This window comes from Amphibalanus amphitrite, unplaced genomic scaffold, assembly GCF_019059575.1.
Source record: "Amphibalanus amphitrite isolate SeventyFive unplaced genomic scaffold, NRLGWU_Aamphi_draft 000239F_arrow, whole genome shotgun sequence".
NCBI lineage: Eukaryota > Metazoa > Arthropoda > Thecostraca > Balanomorpha > Balanidae > Amphibalanus > Amphibalanus amphitrite.
Window position 1 is genome coordinate 217,599 of NW_024881734.1, and position 16,707 is coordinate 234,305.

The window sequence follows — 16,707 nt, forward strand, 5'->3', positions numbered from 1 at the left end:
CCCTATCCGTGTGTGTCGGCGCGGGTTCGGCCCAATGTGGTTCGACTGAGAGCATGACATCTGGTCCTTTCCGCCCGGCCAGACCGGCGCGGTGGACCCGTGCCACTCCTCCCCGAACTCGCGGGGCGCGGATGGGGAGGGGCGGCCCGGCAGCCCAACCCCTCTGCGCTAACAGATGGATGGACAGGGGAAATGTGATACTTGTCCTATGACAACAAACCGGCGTTCAGCGCTAGGGCCATCTACTGGTCTAGAAACGTATCTCTATGTCAGCAAGATCCTCGCCAGGTGGTGTAAAGGTCGCGTGAAACGCACCCTTAAATAGGCCGTACAACTAGCCGCCTTTGTTTCAACATAATGGACGGCACGTATGCCACCCATATGCCACACACTTGTATTTATTTGTCCCAATCGCTCTAGAATTTCTCAAACTCCCTGACCGGTCAGTGAGTTCGCAAACTCCCTAGTGAATTTGCAAACTCACTGATGGGTCAGAGTTTGCAAACTCCCTAGGGAGTTTGCAAACTCACGGGTTTCTCAAACTCCCTGTAACATATATATTTATATATATGTAATAAAAATGAAAGGTAAATATTAAAGACTAAAAAATAATTGTGAATTTTCATTTTGCAATGTAATTATAATGAGAGTCATATGCGAAAATTGCCATCAAATACCGCTAATATTTCATAACGATTATGCCAATTATTCACAGACATTCTAAAAAACGAAGCATTCGAAGAAAATAATCTAGGCAATTTATTCAATTTCTAGCTGACAGCCTGCGATAATTTTGGCACTCACCTTCTGGAGGAACTTCTCAACACTTTGTACAGCATGCTTGTAAAACTTGATGGCTCGAATGGCCCCCTTGGTGAGCGATGTCATCTTCACCTTGGATATCGGGGGTTTCTGGTCGTAGAGCGACGTGAGCTGAAACACAAATACAACAAATATCCATGAGAGCTTACGTAGCAAAAAAAGTAATAATAAAATGAAAATAAAGATAAAGTAGCAAAAGTAAAGACGTTAAGTGACGAAACAAGAAGTAGCTCAAGAAGTAAAGAAAATCATTGTAATTGTTAATGATGATAGCCTTGACTTATGCTCATACAAATAAAACACCATGAAAAGGATGCAGGTTGACGCCTTGAGTTTTGGGGAATCACCCGGCAAAACGAAATGGTTAACTCGCGCCTCGCTGGGGATCCTGGATTTCCTCGCCCCGCTGAGGGGGGGGGGGGGGGGAGGGCGTTTGAGCACCCCCTTCCCCAGCTAACCCGGCTCCTAGGCCACGTAGCGGTACGGGGAAGGCCGCGTTCGCAAGAGCGTCAAAAATAATGACGAAAATTACATCGAGCGCTTTTTCGGTTAGGTCAATGGTCAGGCCACCAGGGTCTCGTTTCATAAACCGAGTCCGTAACTTACGCCGGTTTTTGGTCTTGTATTACAAGTGCATGTGAAGCGATAAATTATTTCCGCTTCTCCCTTCTGTTCTTGCTTGCTAGATACATAAATTCAACGGTTCAAACTAACGTCATAGCTTCACATGCACTTGCAATACAAGATCAAAAATCGCCGTAAGTTACGGAATCGCTTTATGAAACGAGGCCCAGATGTCATCGAAAGCAAACTTCGCCGATTTTCAGGTTCAATGTCGACAATTTTCAACATACCAACGAATAACTCGAAAACCAATAAACTACAGCGCCCCGGAAAAGCGCATTTGATAGCCCTTTTGACGTTCTTGTTTAGTCATTCTCTAAAATTTGACCTAAGGTCAACGGTTTTGTCTCCAAGGGGCAAGCACTGTCAAAATAGATTATTTTTGCGCAAACAGTTTTTCACAACTTTTGACTCAGACCTTGCACGAGTTTAATTTTACCAACATCATGTTCCTCTCGTCAAGATGCATCGAATGAACTATAATTTGACCTTGAAAGATTAACTTCAAAATTTGACCTAAGGTCAAGGTTATGACCCGACCGGAAAAAAAAATATGTTGTATAACATTTGATTCGTATTGTCGAGCTGAACATACCTATCTAAGGCGTTTTCATCGCCTAGCACGCCTCGATCAAAAGTTATTCGCGAAAAACTGTTAGATACCTACCTACCATTCTTCCTTGACCAGAGGATCTCGGGGACATAATGAGGGGTCACGGGTGCCATTTCCCAGTTCAGTGCGTCATATTTACTTGTAAATCAGTGTTTGAGAGTGTTAAGAATGACGTTCGTCCAAAACAGGCGCCTTTCAATTTTTTCCCATTGACTTATAACGGAAAAATCACAAATCGAAATGACCGTAGCCGATCTCAGCATTCCAAGATAAGAACTTTGTACATATTGTCGCACTTATCGATCGCTGAACGTTTCAAAGCAATCGGTCACTGAGTGTAGCTTTGGCAGACATTGAAACTTTTTTATGAGGTGAGGTCACTTGATGAGACCTGGCGACCTGACCTTGAGTGGCCTTGGTCTGAAATTCTGACATGAGCAGAAAAGATACATGATAAGGTGACCCCATCGTTTTCTAGATATTCACGAAAAACCGCAGATGGTGTTTAACCCCCCTCCCCCCCCCCCCTGCAGCAGCGAGTTTAGCACTCGCCCGTATTGAAGTTTTGCCAGAAGCCAACTTACGGGGGTCCGTTGAACCTCCCCCTCCAAGCCGTTCGGCAGTCCGCAGTCGGCACCTGATGGAGGCACCTGATCGGCACTAACTTCACGAAAAAACGAGCAGGTTACCCGTGACGAGAGGAAGGTGAAGGTTCTAGGTCATTTACTGGATTTCTAGGACAGGTTAATGACCCAAAAGTCAAGAAATCGGGACCTGGGCTGCTAGAACTTCAAGTGATTTTGTTATCGGGCTTTCGTGGTGCTGATTTCGAATTTCGTATTAGTTCTGATCAAAGATGATGTATTCATGCATTTGGGGCAGGTCAGGTCAGGTCAGGTCAGGTCAGGCCAACCAGTAGGCGCCTCTCACGCTATCCATAGTAGGTCTGGTATACAGCACCACCGACAGCTCCGCAACATATTGCATAGGCAGCAGGCACCAAAGCTACTTCTTAACACTCGCACCGACGGGGGTCTGCGCCAACTTCGTACCGACGGGGGGGGGGGCGGATGACCGCCCCCCCCCCCCCCCTGAGATCTCGAGAACGAAGCAAGATAGCGACAAGCGGTAAACGGCATCGGATACGCACGGACAAGGTCTACAATTTTTACTAAGGTCATTTTCAGATCAGGTCAAAGATGACGTCACAGGGGTCCAAAAAGTCAAAATGGCGGCGCTAGATATGGAGAGTTTTTCTCGAATAACTTTCGAATTAGTCAAGATAGGAACAAACTAAGGGCATCATCGTGATCCTCTCGTCAATCCGCATCGAATGATATATATGTTGACCTCGAAACGTCAAGGTCAAAGGTTGATCTCAGGTCACGTGACCTCGAGGTCATCATGTATATCATTCGATGCGTCTTGACGAGCTGAACACAATGAGACCATCCGCGCGGCTGTATCTAGTTTCTGTACGGAGTTATTGGCAAAAAAACCTTTGGTGACCTTTGATGACGTCACATGACCTTACAGCTACCCAACAGCAAAACTGACCTCAAGGTAGTGAAGTTTGATCGTATATGAAGTCATGTATGGTATATGGGGCCATTCCGACCCGTTTTAGTGATAAAAACAGGGAGTTGATTTTTCCCCCATTGACTTAGGTATATTGGGGAGGTCGAGAAATTGACCTGACCTTAGGTCACCGATATCAAAATTCCGAGATATAAAAATTGTAGCTACTAATGACCTAATAACATCCTGCGACTTTCAAAGGCCTCCGACATCTACTGTAGCTCTGGCACGGTGACAAAGTTGCAAAAAAGTGACTTGAGGTTGGGTCATTCAAAGTGACCTGGTGACCTGACCTTAAAAGTTAGGAGGTTCAAACTTGCACACCATTTGTAAAATCGATGAGAGAATAGTCGTACCAAATTTCCGCGGTTTTCCCGCTATTCGCGAAAAACCTCAGGGGGGGGGGGGGGCGCCCCCCGTCGGTGCGCGTGTTAAATGTTCAAAAGAGTAATCAATTCGAAATCAGCTCCAAAATCTACCCGAACAGTCGTTAACTTGGAAAAAGTCACCCGAGATCACCAAAGGTCAATGACCATGACACCTATCACCTATCATGACACCTATCATACATGCGACAAGCAGCTCTGCGGCATTTCACATGCGAACAATTGTCTATTTAACACAAAAAGTGTGGAAACGCACGAATAATGTGCAACGACATTCGCCGAATCGCAATACCGCAGTGTGGCCAAATTGGTGATGTTGCGGGGAAAGTCACCCCCAATGAAAGGATAATGACATCCTCAGAAATTTTAAAATTACATCATCACGACGTTTTTGTCGTAAAAGCATACCTACCTAGTGTAGGAATAAAGACTGAAAATGTTCCAATGTACGATTCGCACCGTCATACTCGTACTGTCGCGCTTGCAATGTCGTTTTTTTACATCTTTAATGACAATATTTTTTTTTTTTACTTTCCACCAGAACTTGACGTCAGGTATCGTCTTTTTCCCACATTATCTGTAAAAACTGCACCTAAAATGAGGCTGAAGACGAGTTTTTTGAAAATAGTGACATTCTCGTACGACTTTTTTATACATCCTCCCCCTAACGCTAAACCAATTTGGTCACACTGCAATACCGGCCTGGTACCGTCTTGATAAGCAGGTCAAAGGTGATCTGGCCCAGGGTCATGAAATTTTCAGGGTATGTGTAAAGCTGCCTGAGTAACCCAACGATACTAAAAGTTTCGTTACAATGCACAGTGGGGATTTTTCCGATCTAGCACGTCTTTATTCGTAGAGGGCAAACCATGGGTAGTATTGTAGCCAGATTGTGCACAGATGTTGGCTGGTGTGTTCTGATGAGAATGTTACCTGTAAATGTGCATAATCAACATAGTATAGGGGGTTCAATTGGACCCCCGGCTCAGCCGTTTGGCCACTGATCAAGCTAGAGCTTCGCGGAAAAATCAAGCGTGCTGCCTATGACGAGATGAGGCCGAATATATCCAATTCCAAAGTCCAAGGTCATTAGTTGACTTTTTAAGTCAGTTTAATGACCCAACTAAAGTTGGGAAATCAAGACCTCTTGAAACTTCGTAAAGTTAGGGTGTTACGGGGTATTTTGGGGTGCTGATCACGAATTTCATGTTAGTTTTGATCACAGACGATGCCTTTATGCATTTAGGCCAGGTCGGGTCAGGTCAGGTCAGATCAACCAGTAGGCGTCCTGCCGGCCATCCATAGTAGGTGTCACCTACTACTGACAGCTTCGTAACATGGTACGAAGGCACCATAACTACTTCATAAATATTCAAATGGTTGCTAAATTCGAAATCAGCACCAAAAACTACCCTAGAAACAAGTAAAACTCGAAAAAGTGAACCAAGGTCATCAAAGGTCAATGACCTTGACTTGACCTTCACGTGACCTTGACACCCACCATAATGCATGGCACCAACATCATTTCACATATTTGAACGTTTGAAACCACAAAAAGACTGGAAACCGCGGATAATGTGAGCTGGCATACGCCGAATCGCGATTCCGGCCAAACATGGTCTCGAGAAATATGCCACAGGTCAAAGGTCAGTTGGGTCAGAGTCATGAAATTCTTAGGTTAGATGTAAAATTGATGATCTCGAGGGCACCGAAAGTTTCGCCGTGATCGGCCGCTTTTTGCGCGAGTAATTTGCGGAAAACCACATGGGGTTTTATCCGACCCCTTCCCCTCCCCCTCCCCACAAGTGCGAGGGTTAATAAGGTTACGGTATGTATAATTTACGCTTGTCATCCTATTCATGATGAATGTGTCTCAGAAAATATGCATCATATAAATCATGAAGTAAAATTATTCGCCTATGTCCGGAACATACCTATATCGTGCTGTTTGCCCTAGCGCTCCTAGAGTGGGGTATTAAAGGGACCCTCCCACCTTCAAAAAAGTTTATGAATTGGCATGAAAGTGATGTCGCTCGGTTCAGAAAGAGCGAAAACGAATATCTACCAAATTTCACCGAAAAATATTCACCGGTTTTCAAGATATAAGACTTTTACTTTTGTTTACTTTTTGGGATCTCCGCTGTTCCTAGCGACTTTATTTAAAAGTGCGGCATTTGTTGCGCGCAACGCAGCATATACCACCGCGTGCTACAAAACGTTTTAGTCAAACATTTAACGGACGTTCGAAAGCCTGATGACGTCATCAGATTCCCGTAATGGTTAAGAGATAGGGACCACGCTGGTCCCACCCTGCAAGTAAAGGGAAGAAATTTCTTGAACACCATAAAGCTGCGGGGGTTGCGACCAGGACAAATGGTGGTTTCTGAGCCTGGCCGCAAACTTGGCTATCTCAACTCAAAACTAATGTTAAGGTGGGAGGGTCCCTTTAAGATACTCTAATGTGAATATTCAGTGTTCAGGCAAGTTTCGGCAGCCAAACTAGGCGTTGTCTTGTGCAGGAGAAAGTGGCGAATTCGATAGGATATATTTCGGAGTGGAAAAGTGTGGAAAACATTGTTGATTTCCTACATTTATTTAGAATACAATTCCTTCAATATGGTGTCTGTAAGGGTTTTTTTTTTTAAATGGCATTTTTGTGACCTTAGTAAGGTTATGGCATACTTTCTGTTTGCCATTCCATTCCTAATAAAGGTGCCTTTCAGAAGATATGCAACTTTAAGACCTCGCAAGAATAAAACCAACAGGACAGGACAATGAAATTGAGCTATACTTTCGGGGCTTACTGAGCCCATTGAGTAATCACGCATGAGTGTGAACTTTGGGCGCATTTTTCCTAGTCTTGCTGTGGACATACAGATAAAAAAATGACATATATGAAAAATTCAGACATTTCTGAGCCTCACTGACACAAAAAATAAACAAAAATCCAAAAAAGATTTTTGGAATTAAGCAGCGCTAGATCGGAAAAATCCCCACTGTGCAATGGGCCATTTTTTCGCGTGATAAAACCTGATAGTAACTACACTTTATGACGTTCTAACAGGTCCCGATTTCCCCGATTTTTGGGTCATTGACCTCACCTGGAATGTCAACCGATGACCTAGGACCTTAAAATTGGGCATCATCGGCTTCCCCTAGTCACGGGATACACGGTCGTTTTTTTCCGCGAAGCTCCAGCTCGATCAGGTGCCAAACGCGAGGGGGGTCGTATCAACCCCCCCCCCCCCTCTGTGCCGTCGAAGGACGCAAAAAAGCCTGTGCCGGCGAGGGTTAAGGCTTAATTTAAGAATTCATTTTCCCTCCGAGAAAAAATTGGTGTAGGATATGGGTATGCCAGCATTGATAGAAGTATTCCTGAACTACCTATACCAGTATAACGCCTTTTGGGGCGACTAACGGAGCGAGCGAGAGGGTGGGCCTTGCACGTGCGAAATTTCGCGGGAATACCTCCAACTGACTTGTGCACGGCACCTTACTAGCCGGTCTCTAGCGATGTGCCAAATTTGGACACAATCGGCCCAGCCGTTCTCGAGATCTGGAAGCGGCACCCTGCACGTGCGCACGTGCAAAATGGGTCCCAACTGATTTGTGCACGACACCCTACTAACTGGTCCCTAACCGTGTACCAAATTTGAGCGCTATCGGTCCAGCCGTTCTCGAGATCTGGAAACGACCCCTGCACGTGCGCACGTGCAGCAGCACCCCAACTCTGGCACATGGATATGCAGTGCCTAGTGGGTGCCTACCTACATGCCAACTTTCAGCGCAATCGGCCAAGTAGTTACCAAGATATTGCAACAATTACAAAAGTGACACCTCTTCGTTTTGCACGTGGCACGTGCATAAGGGGTCACCCACATGCATCGGGAATAGTCCAATACTTGGTAGAAGGAATGAAGCTACCCTACAAAAATTACCGCGTGTAAATCGGTCAAGTGGTTGCTGAGATATAAGCCTCGCAAAAGCGTCCGCACGGCCGGCCGGCCGGCCGGCCGCTCATACTCAGAAATTTCCGTTAATCTAAAGAAAGACTCCGCTCGCTTCGCTCGCTCCGTAATCACCAGTATAACGCCTTTTGGGGCGACTAACGGAGCGAGCGAGAGGGTGAGCCTTGCACGTGCGAAATTGCGAGGGGGTACCTCCCACTGACTTGTGCACGGCACCCTACTAAGCGGTCTCTGGCGATGTGCCAAATTTGAGCACAATCGGCCTGGCCGTTCTCAAGATCTGGAAGCGGCACCCTACACGTGTGCACGTGCAAAATGGGTCCCAACTGACTTGTGCACGGCACCCTTCTAACTGGTCCCTAACTGTGTACCAAATTTGAGCGCCATCGGTCCAGCCGTTCTCGAGATCTAGAAACGACCCCTGCACGTGCGCACGTGCAGCAGCACCCCAACTCTGGCACATGGATATGCATTGCCTAGTGGGTGCCTACCTACATGCCAACTTTCAGCGCAATCGGCCAAGTAGTCACCAAGATATTGCAACTATTACAAAACTGACACCTCTTCGTTTTATGCACGTGCCGGGTCACCCACATGCATCGGGAATACTTGGTAGGAGGAATGAAGCTACCCTACAAAAATTACCTCATGTAAATCGGTCAAGTCAAAGTGGTTGCTGAGATTTAAGCGTCGCAAAATCGTGACCTCAGAAATCATGCTCAGAAATTCCCGTTATTCTACGTAAGACTCCACTCGCTTCGCTCGCTCCGTAACAAATTTCAACTCCTGCTGACTGCGGCCTCCTTCCAACCGACCTCACCAACATTTGCAAATGGTCCACCGATTGGTGTCTTTCTCTCAACGCTCAGAAAGTGCCTTTCGTTTACGATCACTCTCAAAAGAGCACCCATCCTACATACCTACATTGTCAACAGTTTCCCCCCTCAGCGTGTCGCAGAAGTTCGCTATCTTGGAATTGTGCTGCACTCTAAACTAACGTTTTATATCTCAGCAACCACTTGACCGATTTACACGCGGTAATTTTTGTAGGGTAGCTTCATTCCTTCTACCAAGTATTGGACTATTCCCGATGCATGTGGGTGACCCCTTATGCACGTGCCACGTGCAAAACGAGGAGGTGTCAGTTTTGTAATTGTTGCAATATCTCGGTAACTACTTGGCCGATTGCGCTGAAAGTTGGCATGTGGGTAGGCACCCACTAGGCACTGCATATCCATGTGCCAGAGTTGGGGTGCTGCTGCACGTGCGCACGTGCAGGGGTCGTTTCCAGATCTCGAGAACGGCTGGACCGATGACGCTCGAATTTGGTACACGGTTAGGGACCAGTTAGTAAAGTGCCGTGCACAAGTCAGTTGGGACCCATTTTGCACGTGCGCACGTGCAGAGTGCCGCTTCCAGATCTCGAGAACGGCTGGGCCGATTGTGCTCAAATTTGGCACATCGCTAGAGACCGGTTAGTAAGGTGCCGTGCACAAGTCAGGTGGAGGTACCCCCTCGAAATTTCGCACGTGCATGGCCCACCCTCTCGCTCGCTCCGTTAGTCGCCCCAAAAGGTGTTATACTGGTATTACCAGTTCAATAGCAAAAGCAAACAGAGCCCTCGCACAGCTATTCAGATCTTTCCATACCGGCTTGCCCAGACAAAAACTCGATCAGAAGGCTCTGATCGTCCGATCTATTCTTGAATACGGTAGTGTTGTGTGGTCTGGCGCAGCCAAAAGTCATTTAAAACGGTTAGAACGAGTCCAGCACAAATTCCTTAGGTGGCTAGCAGCTCGGGCCGATGGCACGGACAGATTAATTTGCTTGGAATACCGTCATCTTTTACACTTCTTCCATGTTTTATCAATCGAGGCGCGACGCACTCTGTTCGATCTTTTATTCCTGAAAAGCATTTACTCTGGACGGATCGACTCGTCTTTTTTTATTAGCCTCGTTCGCATTACATGTACCACGTCGTCCGACACGGAACGTCCAGTTGTTTAACCCGCGCCCTGCTGGGGGGGGGGGGGTTGAACACCCCCTTGCGGTTTACGCGAATATCTAAAAAACGGCCATTTTGGCGCACCTTATCATGCATCTTTTCTACATATGTTGTGAAAATTTCAGACCCAGGTCACTCAAGGTCAGGTCACCAGGTCAGATCAAGTGACCTCACTACATAAAAAGTTTCAATGTCTGCCAAAGCTACACCGAGTGACCGATCGCTTTGAAACTTTCAGCGAGTGATAAGAGCAACATTATGTACAAAATGTATATCTTGGAATTTCGATATCAATGACCTAAGGTCAGATCAGTCAATTTTGCGACCTCCCCATTATAAGTCAATGGGAGAAAATTGAAAGTCGCCTTTTTTAGACGGAAGTCATTATAAACATTCTAAAACACTGAATTACTAGTGTCTTTGACACACTGAATATGGAAATGGCACCCGAGACCCCTTTTTATGTCCCTGGGGTCATCTCAGGTCACCAATGATATCTGACTGTTTTTCGCGAATAACTTTTGATATAGGCATGCTAGAGCGATGAAAACACCTTAGTTGTGTTTGGCTCGACGATACAGATCGACTGATATGCAATTTGACCCTTACCAGTCAGGTCATGACCTTCACCTGAGGTCAAATTTTCAAGTTGACCTTTCAAGGTCAAGTGATAGTTCATTCGATGCGTCTTGACGAGAGGAACGCGATGCTGGTAAAAGAATGTTCGTGGAAGTTTGAGTCAAAGGTTATTGCAGAAAAAAGGCTTTAAAAAAATCGGCTATTTTGGCAGTTTTTGCCCCCTGCAGGCAAAGCATAACCGTTGACGGTAGGTCAAATCCGAGAGAATTGCTCAGAAAGAGCGTTAATAGGGCTATCAAATGCGCTTTTTCGCGGCGCTGTAGCTTTAGTAGCTTCCGAGCTGTGCGTCGATTTGTTGAAAATTATCGACATCTAACCTACAAATAGGCGAATTTTGGCCCTAAATGACCTCTGGTGACCTGAACTTTGACTAGACCAAAAAAGTGACCGATGTAATTTCTTCCTTATTTTTGACGCTCTTCCGAACGTCGCCTTTTCCGTATCATTACGTGGCCCAGGAGCCGAGTTAGAAGGGGGGTGTTCAAACACCCCCCCCCCCCAGCAGGGCGTGGAAATCCAGGACCCCCAGCAGGGCGCGGGTTAATGTGCCCTTTGCTCAAGTTTCGATGGTAAAGACAGGAACTTTTACTAGACTGGCGGCACAAGCAAATGATTTTATCGCCAGGAATCCTCAGGTGGATTTCATGTCGGATACTTTTAGCTCTTTTAAATCATTCTCGGTGGCCCACTGCAGGAACATGCCTTTTAGATCCGTGTCTTAGAGATTTTAAAGTTTATTTGTACTATTTCTTATTGCTTTTTTCCTTTTACTTTTGTTTTATTTTTCTGCGTTCTTTTATATTATATCATTTTATTTAAGGCTGTTTTATGGATCTCTGTATTTTTAAGTGTCATCTATTGGAAATGAGTGAGTGTGTCTCCATGTTAGTGTTCACCTTGTGTGTGTATTTTATGTTGTGATATGACTTCACCTGTTAGTGGGCCATGAGCTTGTTGGTGATTTATCTGAATTAATAAATAAATAAATAAATAAATAAATAAATAAATAAATCATCAGGTCAAATGGTTCTTCAATTAATTTGACAATGTCTGACCAGCAAATCAGGTTGAAGATTACAAGGGTGCAATATGTGCCACTAGCAAACTAATTCATTCATTTATATTCCAAAAATGAAAAGTAAAGCTCCAATTGATGAATTGAGATAAGTTGTGTTGAAATGGGTTGAGGTGAGATGAGAGATAAGAAAAAGGCCATTCAGGGCTGCTCACCATATGAGGACTCTAGAACAGATGACTTAAAGCCAGAATAAACACTGTTGTCTTAGCACCAGGAGGTTTGAGTTTCAGCAGGTAGGTATCAAAACAGGCATCACACACTGAATCAGGAAATATGAATTAGAATGGTTATGCAGTGTCATAATATGTCTTCTTAGTGTGCAATTTGTCTCAGACATTTATTTATTTTGCTTAGTGGATTGAAACATTGCAGCCTCATGCAGCCTGCAGTGGTGTATAAAAGTAAAACATTTTCTTGAAACTCCTTGTGCAAACAGTGATGATGATATGCAGGTGGCAGACAATGGTAGGTGAAGAACAGTGAATAAGTCATTAAGATACGTTAAATCACAGATAACAGTAGTACTGGATTGGAAACAGGATTCCGGTGGCTGCAGTAAGAGGCCGAAAACAAAACCGAATATTTCGTGTCCAGACTTCGATATCTTCTCACACAGGCAAAAAAGAAATTGGTTTATGTGAATGAAACTTATAAAGAAGCAATCTAGCCGTGCTCGTGTTTATTGCTGCATTTTTGCATAATGACAATTTATTTTACTAAACGTTGCTGGTTACACTTTCCTCACCGTGGTGAGGGAACGTATGCCACTGAGTTGATTATAATGATTTCCCATTCTCATCCACAAAAAGTACTTGTACATGGGAGTTTGATCTCTTTATTTACATGCTAATCGACACCAGTCCTGTCACAACGAACCATCCAAACGTCACAATTCAAACCAACGTCACAAAACACCCCTTCAAGTGTCACTTCGCTTCGCCTGCCATCCCAATTTCATCAGCGACCTTACTTCCCCGCCTTACATCTTCTTGACCCTGCTGAGCCTTGGCCTCTTGTCGCTCCTCGATCGGGTTGCACCTTGGGTGCAACCCGATTGCCGCTGGGGTGTCTGCTTCCTGACTTTCGATGGACAGCACTGTCTTGAGTGTCTGCCTCACATATCAGTTACCATGTTTCCACACTTTCCAGCAAATACGAGTAGATTGAAAACCGTCGCATACATCTCTGGAAGGATGCTCCTAAGGACGTCGTGGCTATCATTGCAAACGACTTCCGGTCAGTTCGACATCCCGGTTTACGACTATCTTCGTCACTTCTTGGTTGATCGCAGACCAGCAGCTGGTTCCTGTTAGCTTCCGTCTTCGGCAGTTGCCTCCAAATATGGCAGATCCTCACGGTGAGGTCGATGTCTTCCTCGTCTTTCTCCAGTCGTACCTCCAGCGGCGTAGCCCCAAGATAGATCAACAGGCTGGCGGAGGCATCGTACTTGTTACGCCTGGTGGCCGAGCGTGCCAAGGCGCCAGAGCTGTGTCCCAGGGAGGCCTTGGCGCTGTCATCCAGGTCCTCCATTTCAGTGGATTTCGCCACCGCGGCCACTGGCTCCTGGATGACAAGAGCACCATCCTGCTGTCACTCCTGCTGTGATGCTGATGGTGCCATTCGGGCGGAGGCGTCGGCGGGGCTGAAACGTGACCAGTGACCACCATCTGAGGCCCTTAGTTCGACTTCGGAGTACCGCCGTATTCTCCAGGAACTGTCGTACACTCGACCAGTTGTAGTTGCCACCTGATAGCTGACATTGTCATTCGTGAAGAACGCATCGGTCTGGTCCTTCATAACCTGCTTCTGGTGTGAGTGGCGTGCGGATGCCATGGCTAGTTTCGCTGGCCGCTCGTGCACAGGGGGCATCGCGTAATCCACGCTGGTCAATACTGACAGGACTGCGTCGCTCTTGAGCCGACGGCGCTGTCTCTGCATGCCGGTGCGAAATGACCGATCATCTTCGAAATCTTCCTTTCTGAAATGCAGCTCACACATGCAGCGGAATAGTCCTGATTTCACTCAGCCGGGTCACGGTGACCCATGGCGCCAACCCACTGAGCCCGTAGAGATGTTTCGGTGAGAAAAGCGAATAGGTGGCATGTGAGACATCTCCTGTTCTAATATTTTGTTCCTCTTGGTTCGTTGGGTTGTAGCCAGAACGGCAGGTTTTTACCGCTCATTCCCCTCCTCCATTGTTGATGTACCTATACGTATGTAAGGCTTTGCACCACACTTTGTTTTCAAAAGAAAACACCACGCATTGTGCCCTCTAAATAATCAAATTAAAAGTGAAATACTTTAATTTTTTAAGCAAATGAAAGTAACATTGGTAGCTTCGATTTTAAATGTAAACCAAGATGTAAACGACAAAACACAAAAATGACGATTTATTGCAATACACAACTCACAAATTATCCACCCAGAAGCACGCGAGAATCCCATTTTGGCGCCGTCGCATAAAAACATTCGGCCTCTTACTGCAACTGCCAATATTCTGTTTCCAATCCAGTACTACTGTTATCTGTGGTTAAATAAAAACATGGCTACATACATACACATGAACACCATTGGCACCAATTGACATTGCCACCAAAGGTTCAAAATAATGAAATAACCAGTTTGCTACTCACCTCTGCATTGAATGCCTTGACTAAATCCATGGCTGCTCTTGAAGGTGCTAACTATTGCAAAGAAATGAATGCAAACTACAAACTGCTAGCAAATTATGGGCACATTTCTACTCATACAAATATGAGTAATCAACAATCAGTCCTAAGCATCAACAAAGGACTTTATCTATTGCCCATCTTGTCTTCAATATAAAACACATGAAAGTCTGAAGCACTTGCAGAATTTTGACTTGCCGAACAACACTGACGAGGCCTTCATGGCCAGTTTAATCTTCATAACCACAAATTGAGTAGGTGACTCTGATACAATAACATCTAGAGTTCTGAAAATGGTGCAATTTTTATATTTAGCAAGTGACTTTGATATGAAAAATCCAAGTTCACACTTCACAACCTTTCGGTGGCCTGAGCACAACCGAATCGGATCCACCGTCCCGCGTTCTTCCAGTACAATGTCAAGCTGACTTTTTGATTTCAATCAAGTCTTGTGATGTTCCTTATGTTAAATAAACATGTTTTCACCAGAGCCTCATACATTTAACACCAAAATTCACTAAAAACTTCAATCATGCACACAATACGCCGCCGACGGCCACACACCACGCCAGCAACACTGCGTCACTTTCGTCAACCGTGAGCACGATTGTGGATTGAATTGCGAAATCGTCGCATTGCGCACGGACGCACGTGTGCGATTTTGCTCTTAGGCTTATTAGATATTGATATTAAGCGATTGTTGTTGCGTGGCTAGCTTTCCCAGTACTTTCTCGAAATTATCATTCTCGGTATTCTCTTTTTGGCGCTCATCGTTGTGAATTTCTGCTGAATACTGGCGGCGGCGGTGCTGCGCCGCGCTCGGTCCGCGTCGGTTTAGTGTCGGCCATTTTCCCACCTGGAAAATCGTGATTTGAACAAACCGGTAAGGTTCTTTGTTCTCTCCTTACTGTTACGTCTCTGCTTTGTTAATTTGCTCCTTTCTCCATCAAAAGTTTCCTTCATACTCGTTTCTTGGGTGTGCCGCCTGTGAGATCTCGTTTTTTTTTTAAACCCTCTTCGTGCGTTTGGCACGCTTTTTTCGGCGCATTTCCAACCATCTACATTCTCTAAACATGGCCCCTCCCCTCTCCCGCCCCCGCCCTCCCCTGACCCGCCCCCTCCTCGAAGATTCCTCTCCGGGCTCGCCTGGTCGAGGCTGGGAGCCGCTAGATGACGTGCCTGACGGGCAGTCGTTTATCATCCTGACTAGTCCTGATCGGTCCCTCCAGGGCCTGTCACCGTTTCGAATCAAACGAGAACTCGACACCTTAATCGGCCCGGTTGTCACCGCAAAGGTAGTCCGATCGGGATCTCTTCTAATCCGGGTTAAAAACAAGGCTCAGGCCTCGCTGGCCCTTTCGATCCAGACTTTCCTCGGCAACGAAGTCGCCGCCAGCCCTGCCACCAAACTGAACTCGGTGGCCGGCACTGTATTTGCCCCATCACTGAAAAACATGGACGAGACGGAGCTCCTACACGAACTGCGGCCGCAGGGGGTCACCCTCGTCACTCGACTCCGCTCGCGTGGCCCCACCCCAAACCCGAGGATCAAAATCCACTTTCTGGGCCTTACCTGCCCACCGGCTATATACGCGGGATATGAAATCTTGGAGGTCAGGGAATGGGAGCCCAGCCCCCGCCTCTGCCGACAGTGCGGCAGCTTCGGCCACAACCAGACGACCTGCAGGTCAAAGCGACTGAACTGCCTGAAGTGTGGCACATCCGGCCACAAGGTCGATGAGTGCGACCGGGATCTCTACAGGTGCGGCCACTGTGGTGGCCCGCACCCAGCCTGGGATCGGATGTGCCCCGCATGGGAGTACCAAAAAAATAAGCTCAAAGCCAAGCTGGCGCCACCACCCCCGCCTCCACCGTTCCCGCCGAGTTCCTACTCGGAGTCAGGTGCCTCTGAATATCCGGCGCTCTCGTCCTCTCCACGCAGGGCCTCACTCACCGACACCGTACCGAGTCGCGAAAACCCGCCGGTCCAGAGTCGCACCCCGAAAGCCCCTGTCCGTCGACAGCTGAGCGCGCCCGAGGCTGTGGAGACCCCCGCGTCTGAGCCGGAGCGGGTGACTGAATCGCCCCTCAGCTCGGACGGAAAGCAGACGGAGACGTCGGCCGGTCCTCCGGCTGTCACCCCGGGACAGGCGCAGTGCGACCGCGGCGACGACGAATCGGTTCCAAACAGCACCGGCAACATGGTGATGGAGTCATGGGTCGACAGTATCGTGGACACAGGGGCGGACTCAGACGTTTCTGACACAGAGACCGTCTCTACAATCGTGGGTCCGGTGGCCTCTCCGCCCGCCGACTTAGAGACGG

General features: G+C 46.8%; 1 protein-coding gene across 1 annotated transcript in view; it reads right to left on the reverse strand.

Moving 5' to 3' along the window:
• Window positions 1–14,970, reverse strand: part of LOC122386074 (SR-related and CTD-associated factor 4-like) — a 37,685-nt gene extending 22,715 nt beyond the window's left edge. The window contains exons 1-2 of the mRNA XM_043374868.1: window positions 14,347–14,970; window positions 805–933 (exon numbers count right to left, since the gene is read on the reverse strand). Of these exons, the coding sequence (XP_043230803.1) occupies window positions 805–933; window positions 14,347–14,376 (159 nt within the window). The 5' untranslated portion in view covers window positions 14,377–14,970. The remainder of the gene's footprint in view (window positions 1–804; window positions 934–14,346) is intronic.
• Window positions 14,971–16,707: the final 1,737 nt, after the last annotated feature.